Genomic DNA, 12,014 nt, shown 5'->3' with positions numbered 1-12,014 from the left:
TTTCTCATCACAAAACAAGAGCTTAGCAGAGTGAGATAAAGTGCCCTCTGATAAGTCTCCACAGGGCCAACAGCTGTGTTTGCAGACACTGGAAAGTTGTACATTTAAAAAAGAAATCTTCACCACAAACGACTAGATTTACTTTCATTCCAAACCCAGACATCTCTGCTGGCTCTGCAGCAAATATGGAACAGGGTATTATATGGTAAAACTATTTTAAAAGACAAATGACAGAGGAAAGTTGACAAACAACTGTACATGTAAGCATGTACAAGTGTTTTAAACGTCCCTAAAAAAAACACAGGACTCCTCAACCCTCCACATGGTTTGATTATGAAGCTAAACTCGTCTGCTATATATCTGATCGAGTTTTTTGTATGACTTTTAATTCATTTCTTTGTATGTTATTTAGTTTTAGTTGTAGAGAAAACACAACTGTCTCAGTATTCTGCAGCACAGAGTACTGACCTAGTGGGTTGAGTCTACATCGTTCTCACATATCCTTTAAGTTCCACCCCCTTCTCCTCTTACAACATTCTCTACTAAGAGTTTAGTTCAGTGCATCTGAAACTCTACAGCATGGCAGAAGTCGCCCCAGCTCCCTCCGCCGCCCCGGCTAAAGCCGCCAAGAAAAAGGCAGCACCTCGACCCAAGAAGACGGGCCCTAGTGTCGCTGAACTTGTCGTCAAGGCCGTGTCCGCCTCCAAGGAACGCAAAGGTGTCTCCCTGGCTGCGGTCAAGAAAGCTCTGGTTGCCGGAGGCTACGATGTCGAGAAGAACAAGGCCCGCGTCAAGATCGCCGTCAAGAGCCTGGTTGCTAAAGGCACCCTGGTTCAGACCAAAGGTGCCGGAGCATCTGGCTCTTTCAAGATGAACAAGGAAGCACCGAAGGAAAAGAAACCCGCAAAGAAAGCAGTCAAACCCAAGAAGCCTGCAGCCAAAAAACCCGCCGCGGCAAAGAAGTCTCCGAAGAAGGCAGTGGCCAAGAAGCCCGCAGCCGCTAAGAAATCTCCCAAGAAGGCAAAGAAGCCTGCTGCCGCTGCAAAGAAACCAGCAGCCAAGAAGAGCCCGAAGAAGGCGACGAAGAGTCCCAAGAAGGTGAAGAAGCCCGCTGCCGTCAAGAAAGCCCCAGCTAAGAAGGTAGCGAAGCCCAAGGCGGCGAAACCCAAGAAGGCTGCCGCTAAGAAGAAGTAAAAAAGAACACAGCCCCTTTACCCAACAAAGGCTCTTTTAAGAGCCCCCCACAACTTCATTTAAAGAATGTTCCTTTATTTAATATAGTTGTCATGTCAATGAATTGTATGTGTAGGAAACAAAGTTAGCCAGAACTGCGATTACTTACGGGGAAACGAATGCTCAACACCATCCAGCCGAAATAAATTATTCTGCCGTAGGCTACTCTATTTTGCATACAAATTAAGTGAATAATATATACCGAAGAATACCCGTACATTTACAGTTTTACGATAACTAAAAGCCTAGGAGCATCAGCGTTATATTATATATATATTGTTACTGTTTCGTAACTGCGTGTTTATTAAATAACTTCATTCCGAAATCAGCCGTTGCTTATTATACAAGTATCTCCGGTAGTCTACTCTATTTCATAAGGGACTCTATTCCATATTTTATAGCCTACAATTGAGTGCATGAATCCCAACAGCCATAATCAAACTGTATGGAGCGCGTAAAACAATTTTAGGGGGGATTAGTGCAGCATAAAACATATTATGAACAATTTGTGACCTAGTCCAAATTGAACAACAGAAGGCATAAATTCCTCCTCTTGCATGCTATTATTAAAAAAATTGTGCATATAAATCCGGGATTTTAAAAACACTATATTGTAAAATACTGTGAAAATATGACACGTATTTTTTTATTATAATCCTCAATGGAGTTAGTGTTGACTTGTCTGGCATAATGTCCACCGCCTGCCTGATTTATTGTCCCGCTAAAATAGTTCTCCCGCATGCCTCGTATTATCGTATAATATTGTCCCGCTACAATATACAATTTTTAGCGGGACGATAGGCAAACTTGAAGCAACTCAATTCAACCCAAACTGAATCAATTGATGCTGGCAAATCGGTGTGAATTTAATCTGCATTAACCAGGATACAATGTTTTAAAACGTGGCATGGTGCGTCATGGCCACATAAGGCCAACGTCTCCAACCCTGCCCTGCACCGGCGCTGGGGACTCATATTGCTCGAAATGAATAAGTGCGCTCCGGTGCGCCATTTCCGAACGTGCCCCCAGTAGCATGCATGTCTTGGCTGTTATAGGAGATAGTTATTGTGACATAGCACCCCAACAGCCTGGCTAACTGGGGTGTGTTTGAGTTCGTAATAATGGACCCAGACAACGTTTCAAACCAAAAGGGAAAAAGCACTTTAATTGTTTTTTGTCTTTTTTAGTTTTTATATCTATAAAGAATCCCTTCTTTTCCCTTAAATGTGAAAGTGTTTTTTTTAAAGTAACAAAAATCGTAAACAAAATAAATAAAGAAAAGAAAAGACAGATCTTATAAAATACTAGACAAGGCTTATTGACCTTCTAAAATAATAACAATACACAATACTCAAAATATTACCACAACTATCAAATATAGCTGGTATACTTATGTGAACTCTTTGATAACAATGAAATACTGTCTAACCCAATTCCTTTCAATTGTTTTCAAAAACCTAAACTGTTCCCTATCTCCCCCTCCTGACTATGAAACCCTAAAGTAGGCTAGTTGTAAAGTTACCTTTAAACCATGAATTTAAACCATAACACTGAACCTTAGATTGAATGGGACGTTACGTGTATAACAGACTGTGGGCCCACACACACACGCACGCATTCACACACACACACACACACACACACACACACACACACGCACGCACGCACGCACACACGCACGCACGCATGCACACACACACACACACACACACACGCACACACACACTACGTTGCAGGCCTGTGCGTCGTCAATCCCGCGATGCGATGATTCCGGTCCCCGCAGCGGCTCCAAACTGACAGTTCAACTCACAGTTTGTTGTCGACTCAGTACTGGCAATGACACACGTTTCAAACGGCAACACAAGCTGGGCTCCCGCCTTCTTGCTACAGTCTGCTCATTCACTCACTCATAACATTGTGTCTATGGTGCATTTTAAGTATAACTTTCAACCGATTTTCAAATGGTTTGGTTTGTTATAAACGACAGATGATACAGATGATCATCAGCCGGCCCTTATAGGCAGAACGGGGAGGGGGGCAACAACCAAGCATGTATTTATATTTTATCTTTTTATAACTCAGTTTTTATCAAAAACGGTTTGGCCGAACTGCAGCCAGTGAGCCAGGACACAACATGTTCTAAACCAACATAAAACATTAAATACGATGAGATCCTATATTGTCGTGGGTCACGCAGCTCTGAGAGAGAGAGAGCATCTCGCTCGTTGACAAAACCAGCCAGTCCTTCACCAAGTTCAGTGACTGAGTGACCCAAATAAATATATTACAGAAACAGGCTTGCAACACCAAAACGTGGTATTTCTTCACTTCAACATTACAGAGCTGTAATTAATCTCAAACAGGAATGTGTTAATTGTTAATATAAACACGCAGAAGATGGTCTATGCATAAATATGGTTTATTTCCACAAAATACACAAACTGCAGCCTACTCTGCATAGAGCTATAGCTCCTCCTGCTGGATAAGGAGTCGATTATGTTATTATGCAAAACTTTCTTGAAGAAGTCTGATTTCAGTTCAGTGAATATAAAAGCATGAGATTAATATTGATAAAATATTTAAATTAAATGAAACATGACTGTTTAACCCTCCATCCAATATCTGCTGAAGTTTCTTTAGCCCAGCACCCAGCCTGTCGATGTGAGTATTCTACGTCCTCTCCATTTCAAATGTTATCACATTAAAACATTGAATATGAAAGCACGTAATGTAGGCCTACCTTGGATGAATGACTCTCAAAAAAAGAGATACGGCACAGGTATGGTATTTAATCCTTTGATCAACACTCTCTGCTGTGTGTGTGTGTGTGTGTGTGTGTGTGTGTGTGTGTGTGTGTGAGAGAGAGTGAGTCCGTTCGTCGGACCGTCGCTGTTCTGCTTTTGGCTGCTTTGCCCAACGTAGCCTCGATACCCAGGCTTTCCCAACATGTGGTTATGAGATTTATCATTATAGCCTATCTATTATTGTGTTCTCTGGTTCACGGACCTCATTATAACTGACTAGCCAACATACAGACGTTTCCCTGAATCCACAGGATACAGTATAGGTTCCAAACGAGCTTTCACAACCACACACTGTCCTAATTGAATCAAATGCACTGTCAGGGATGGATTGGACACATGCGTTCTCTAATGCAGGCTATAAGGAAACAATTATAGCGCCGATACTTCCTACTAATATGCTGTGGAATTATCTGAACGGTGTGCATGACGCACAGGGTTCACAAGCACAATAACACTCCCCAACAAACAAGCAAATATAATAAGATCTCAGGCACTGTAACGTAATTTGCTCACTGTGATATAGTTCCAACTGAGTAGTAGACCGGCTACCGTATATTACAACAATGAATTTAAAAAAAACACTGCATTGTACAGTGCAGGCGTGTGTCATGATGCGCTCCAGTGCGTCAAAGATAGGCTATAGCGCTACACTTCAGATTATAAGCAATCAGTATATAGCCTACCTGATGTTTATCCATGTTGTTTATGCCTATTAGGAAAATTATAGCTATGCCAACATAATTAACTCCAGCGTGTATTTTCGGAGCGATGGACCGTCAGAACAACAAAAAGAATGTGTTCAAATGAAGCAGTCAACCATCCATGTTCGCATGAGAGGATTGTGGTCCAAATTAATTAAGGATTTCAAACAAAATCTCGTTGACACAACATACAGGTCTCATTCACACAGGTGATAAAGTCATAAGAAGAGGGTCCATAGAACTTATACTAGATGTACAAGTGATTGACCAAACAGAATCAAGCATTCAACCGAGCAGTGAAACATGTGAAGCTTTGCTTGTTGTTATAATGCTTCTGACTGCTGCATACGTCACTGCTACCCAATTTGCCAATTAGCTTACTAGCCAATCAGAGGCCAACATTATTCCTTATGTAAATGTATAGTGTTTCATCGTGGGTAAACTAACAATATTTGTTGGAAAAGGAGTTATTATACAATCAATCAAATGGCTTTCCAAGTTCAAGTTAAATGTTTCCTTTATCCAGAAACAACTATTTGCTTAGTGAATTATGATCATTGTTTTTTTTAGTCACACCATGACTAAACATGCTGTCCAAATGGGACCTATATATAAACTGTGGACGGCATGTGCTCTATAGATTCGAAAGTGATGAAGGCAATTATTTCCCCCAGTCGTCCTGCGGCCGGTCGCGGATAGTCGGCACAGCGGGACAGCCAATGAAACGAAGGCTTGCCTTTGTTGCCATCTAGTGTTCATTTTTTTGCCATCTTTTTCACCCAATCACAAATTTTCACTTTTCTTTGCAGGGTATTTGGAGACTGTAGTTCGATTCCCCCTCATGGAAGATGTATCCATAGTTAAACTTAGTTATTGATCAGTTAACTGGTAATGGCATACCTGGATGTAAAATAATAAAATATGTTGAGTTTAGCTTGTACACAGTATGTTGTTTTGTGATATAATGCACTGATTGGTTGGCACTTTTAATTTCGTTGTACACGTTGCAATGACAAAATAAAGCTATGAAGAATGGAACCAAATGGTTCCATTTGTACACTCTCATAGTTAAATTAACATTGATTTGAAAATATAAATTGGGGGACCCAGAGATAGAAATCCCAGAAATGGGCAAGGGCTAATTAGTGTCAATTTGGGGTCCTTGACATGAAAACGTTTGGGAACCACGTAGGCTACTGGTCTATATAAATCATAGCACATCACACCATCCCTTTTTCTTTCAATGTAACATCACAACAAATTACTTTTAAACATTTCAGTTGAACTCTGTGAAATGACACAACTCTAATATACAAAGATAAAGATAATTAGAAAATGGATACAATATCAAAAAACTGTGGGATACAATATATAGTGCAAATGTATCGGCTAGCAGCAGTTGAAATCCTATCCTAAAATTTGAACAAATGTAGAATGTATTGCTCTGTTTATATAACAGAATTTATTTAAACAGATGTATTTTGCTGTAAGCAGTGTAGGGGTATAAACAGTGTACACACAATGATTTGTATTCCTTAAGGTGCTTCCATTCAAGTGTACACTTAAACTGTATTGTAACGATCCCAAGAACCGGAGGCACTGATAAAGATCTCTCTTTATTATCATTGAATAAGCGTCCATACAACGACAGCATTTACGTGTGTGCGCGTCATAGACAGGTCTGCTCTCTCAACCTAACTACATACACGGAGCAACCCGTCAATCACTCCCCCAAGACAGTCCCATTGGCTCACGCCATAGCTGGCCGCACACTAAGTTGGCTTGTTTACTGTTAGACCCACAGTTTGGATATAAATATTGAAATGACAATTAAAATTGCATTTCAATATATCACACACATTATGTTGTTGTATTACTGTTGTATGGTAGACAATATATTTGTCACTGTCACTGCTCTCAGTTTCGTATGTGGCGTAAACATAAAAAACGCAGAGAGAGACAAATCCAGGCATTCATCTCGTCCAAAAATATATAAAACTTAAACGCCAAAATCGCGAGAGAGTCAGCTGTTCATTACAAAGTATTCCACGGACCTCGATGTGATCGTTAGCTGCGATAAAGTAACAAAAAGCTCATGATGACGACTCGTGCAGGAAAAATAATATCATAACACAGTTAGTCAGAAAAACGATAGAAGAAGAACAGAGTCATTCGGCAGTGACATTCAGAACAGCGCCACGGCCTATCCACAACCACTCTGTGGGCAGATATATATTACATCGGTAGTGAACTTTAGGACAGCGCCACGGCCCATCCACAACCACTCTGTGGCCAGATATATATTACATCGGTAGTGAAGTTTAGGACAGCGCCACGGCCCATCCGCAATCACTCTGTGGCCAGATATATATTACATCGGTAGTGAACTTTAGGACAGCGCCACGGCCTATCCGCAACCACTCTGTGGCCAGATATATATTACATCGGTAGTGAAGTTTAGGACAGCGCCACGGCCCGTCCGCACCCACGTTGCGGCCGGAAAGGGTACTGCGCCCGTAGTGAATTTTCCCTACCATAGACAATGCATTGGAGCCCGTTTAGCTTCCTGCCAGTTGTTTCAGCCATGGCTACGGGTCTGTTCCCCTGTTGACCCAGTATGACTCTGACAACCCTGATCCTATCAGGTGTAAGGAGGTCTGCTGGGACCCTGATGGGGAACAGCAACTGGTTGTGAAATTGACTGAGAAACAAATCTGATTCCATGTAACATTTTGTGAAATTAACAGAGAACTAAACTGCCTTTAAAATGTACTTAGGCCTATTGATTTCCTAATCATGTTAGTTCATGTAGTTTTATAGCTATAGGCTATATTGTATTTTATATTTCATATTTTATTGAAGGTTGTTTACATGAATGCAATCACAAAATTACATTGCAAATGTTAACACATCACATGATTAATGATGGAAAATGAAAGAGAAAAAAATTGGCAGCATTGATCATTTCGTCATGTGCTTGCGTGACAAAGATATGTTGCATGGAATTGTCCAGGACAATCATTTCTGAGAGGCAAAATCTCTGGTTCAAATGCCGAAAAATGGACCTTGACATGAAAAAGGTTGAAAATTACTAATGCATTATGTAGCGTTGTAGCCTATAGGAATATATATGACAGGTATACTGTGTAGATAGAGTATGGTGTATCAAGTATAGGTATATCTCAAACTCATAGTTGGCCTCCAACTTATCTGACAAACGTCTATAGTTATGTCATTGTGTTAATATTATATAGCATACTGTATATTTAGTGTTCCGGAGTGATACACTCTTTAGATTCCGTGCAAAACCATTGTCTGTCTGTTGGTTTTTGTGTGCATAATTCATTTCAAAGCACCTTGTAAATTCAAGCTCACCCAATATGAATAAGTCAGGCATAGATTTAATGTATTTATTAAACATGAAATAGTTTTGTGTTGATTTGGAAGCTCAGATATAGAGTATAGGCCTATATGACAATAGAAACACTGCAGAAAAAGAACACAGTTACTTTACTGTGTTTTCGTTAGAGATATTTAATACTGGTTGAAGGTTGTTTATGAAAGATATGCAATCACAAATGTACATTTCAACACTTAAAAACATTAGATATGGAATCAAAATTATGGAAGTAGAGGAGAAGAATGAATGATTAATGATTGGTAAGCTGCATAAAGGCATTGTCAGTTGGGTTATAAACAGCTTCAGTTTTTCACACCTACAGTAAAAACATTTTTCACAGGAAATGTCGCTGTCTGCCTGTCGGACAGAAACCTTAGGGCGGCTGTGGCTCAGGAGGTCGTCCAATAATCCCTGGATCGGCGGTTCGAATCCCGGCTCCTCCTGTCCACATGTCAAAGTGTCCTTGGGCAAGACACTGAACCCTACATTGCATCCAATGAGTCTATCAGTGTGAGCTTGCCACCATTGGTGTGTGAATGTGGAAAGTGAGGACGCTGGCGTCGACTGTTCGACGCTTCAGCTCCCAATGTATGAATGAATGAACCATTTTACAGTGCTTTGAGCACTTGGAAGAGCACAAAAATGCAATTCATAAAAAATGCAATTTGTTATATCTCCATATTTGTATATATTCTCGTAAATGAATGCCCTACTTTGTCACTACAGTACATATAGCAGATCTATAAGGTCTTTGATCTACATGTTTTGAGCCTGTAGATCTTTAATTTTCTTGCAAATTTTGAAATGCTGGAATAATTTGGTAGGCCTATGGTATGGTTGGCTAAATATAAAGGTGTCACTCATGGGGAATATATATATATATATATATATATATATATATTGTTTTAGGCAATATAAAAAAATAGCACAACATATATGTAATTATGTACATAATTTACCATTTATCATTTCTGATTGGGTGGGCAGCATTTTTAGAGAAATTTCTCTAAAGGGACTCCTGCACTTCACCCTTTTTGCAACCAGATTCCAATTGTTTAGGACACAAGTAACACTTTCCTGGGGGTTGTATGTGTGCAATGTGGTTCCTAGACATTTTAGTCATGGCGCCATGTTCATGACGAAAATGTGTCATGAAAATGTGGTCTCACTTCCTACCTGGACTACAAGTCACACCTCCATGCAGCCTTCCCCCTCTCCACAAGGAGGGGCTGGGCACCAAAGCATTATGGTTACTGTAGGAATTCAGCTATCCAGTCAAACCCTTGTCAAACACATAGGCCCAATCCCAATTGCCTCCCTCAAGCCCTGAGCCCTGGACCCTCATTGACTTTAATGACGTCAGCTGAACGTGCTTGAGGGTGAGAGGCTGCAAGGGCTCCAAATTGTTGTGAAAGAAATGGGACAGCACTTTGAAGATGAATCCGCCATTCATGACACTTTGCATCACTTCATAAAAACTGTCCTTATTCACAGCCAGTGCCTACCTACATGCTTGGCCTATTTATACATGTCTATTTTAGTATTTAAGTTGATCGTTGTATTATTAGTTTCATAACACTTTCCTGTGTGATAGGGGTGTAATATTCATATATAATATTCATTATAAATTGCATTTCCATATTCTTTTACTTTGCTCATTAGTGTTTCCCTTATATTATTGTTATTAAATATATAGCCTATGCTTCCATTCCGTCTCCCTTTGAGCACAGTGAGAAAGCACTATTGTGTTTGTTGACATTCTAACCGCGATATATAACTAATTTGCATACTTAAATGATCGGAGGATCCCCTTCATTCCCCTGGTAACGCTATGAACTGTGGGTAATTTCTGAACCCGCCATGATAACGCAAGACAATGAGGCAATGTGACATGACCTTCGGGAGATATGCCAGGAACACACTTACGCAAACACATGGGAAATGAACTTTCCACCGAACTTCCCCCCCCCCCTGCAGCTAGGTATCTTTGTTCCTCCCCCCGCGCAGCTCATCCCTTCGATGGCTTGCGTAGGAAGAGAGCTTTTTTGTGCCTGGCCCAAGCCCCCGCCACCCCCACCCAGAAACGTGCCTGCACAGCCGAGTATTATCATCTTACTTGAAATGTGATGTCTTCTTACCCACCCTCCTATCCTTTTTCTTTTCTGAAGATGCAAGTAGACCGGGCGCAGCGCACGCTTGCGACCAGCAGCAATAACTTTGGTCTGACTGATGAAAGATGATTGAAATATCCCTTTAAACATTGAAATGCAATGCAGATGTGCAGAGATGTCATTGAATGTGAGGTATCTTTTTTTTAGGTATGTTACATTATTCATGAAAAACAAAAGGGGGTATAGTCTGGACTAGAGGTATTACTTAATTCTAATTCCAATATATTATTCACACAAGTTACCTTATTTATGGAAAAAAGTCAGAGGTTTATAATCATCTGAAGATTATTCAGGCGAGTGAAAAACACAAGGGGTTATAGTCTTGCAAACTCCAGACATCAATATGCAGTACAGACTTAATTAAGCAAATTACAAGAGCTGTTAGTTACTTACTAAGGTATTGCTCAGACAATTATAATGGGGATAACACAAATGAGTAACAGGTAGTGGGGTTAATCTGGACTGAAAAGGTTTCGGCGTAAAGCCTTCCTCAGCGTGTATCTGAGTATCTCTGAGTATCTCAGATACACACTGAGGAAGGCTTTACACCAAAACGCGTAAGAAAAGCCTGTTAGCAGAAGATCTGAAGACCTCCTCACTCCATAGCCATAATAGATCCTTTGGTTCTCCGGCTTTTGATGATTCCTTCAGCTCTGGGGACGTTTATCTTCCTTTTCTTCCCCCCTCTCTTTTTTTGGTTCTCTGGGCTCTTAAAATAAAGTGTAATGATCAGAGTTCCGTTGGCCTACAATATAGTTTATGATGGAGTTTGATCATGGCTACGATTTCTTCACTGCATTATAAATTCTATTGGTACATACAGTATAACACATCTTCACCTGGATTCACCAGCCAGCTTAGCCAGCAGCTGATTGGCCTTCAGTATATTGTCTGGCTCCTTCATGCGATAATGCTTTTCTGCCACTGTAACGGTATGAGTGAGGTAGTCGGCCACCAAAGACTTGTCTATGTCGCTCATACACTTGGTAGCAGTCTCAAAGACTCGGCGTGTCTCTTGGCTCGTAACTGACCGTCTTCCGACTCTATAATGAAAATTAAGAGAGGACATTTTAATAACATTTATCTCGACACAGCTCACCTGAAACATCTGTTAACCCATGCTGAACGGGAAACCCTGTTGATGTTTTAAGCATTATGTTTATTTATTAATAATGTATTATTACTTCAGCTATTGAAAAATAGCAGATCTACAAGCTCATAGCGAGTGCCGCGCTATTTCTAAAAAATTGTGAAAATGTGGCCAAATCTTTGAATGTATATTCTTTCACAACGAAATCTTTGCTTCTGGCGGGTGCCTGGAACTACATATTTTCAGATGGGAGTCCACGGCCAAATACAGATAATTCTAGGGGTCCTTGACATGAAAAAGGTTGAGAACCACTGATATAGAAACACTAGAATTTCGTGGCCGCTACGCGGCCACTCAATCCCAGAGTTACTTCGCCACGCACTATGGGAAGAAGGAAATGGCGGGAGTTGACTCCACATCGGATGGGTTATTAGTTATTATTATAGCACAATGACAATGATAACGTTGTGTTGTAGATTGTGAGAAAGGGATTTGAAAGTAGCTCTCAAGTCCATAAAACAAACTAACATAGGCTACTTCTCTATAAGCAGAATCATGAATAGGCCTATTTAATTTATAGAAAAGGAGAAGAGAGAGAGAGAGCAATGTGTTTGT

The 12,014-nt window shown here is 40.5% G+C and overlaps 2 protein-coding genes across 2 annotated transcripts in view; both read left to right on the top strand.

Annotated features, from left to right (window-relative positions):
- LOC308335367 (E3 ubiquitin-protein ligase rfwd3.S-like) overlaps positions 1-12,014 on the top strand; it is a gene marked incomplete at both ends in the record, with an annotated part of 324,422 nt that overhangs the window by 80,235 nt on the left and 232,173 nt on the right. The gene's annotated exons all lie outside the window — the stretch shown is intronic.
- LOC308335390 (histone H1-like) lies at positions 580-1,194 on the top strand (the record flags this gene model as incomplete). The annotated part of the gene is made up of 1 exon (XM_080792412.1): positions 580-1,194. The coding sequence occupies one exon, from the start codon at positions 580-582 to the stop codon at positions 1,192-1,194; it is 615 nt and encodes a 204-aa protein (XP_080648538.1).

The sequence above is a fragment of the Protomyctophum bolini genome, assembly GCF_963924005.1.
Source record: "Protomyctophum bolini genome assembly, chromosome: 20".
NCBI classification, from domain to species: Eukaryota; Metazoa; Chordata; class Actinopteri; order Myctophiformes; family Myctophidae; genus Protomyctophum; species Protomyctophum bolini.
This window is presented reverse-complemented; position numbering and strand designations above follow the sequence as displayed.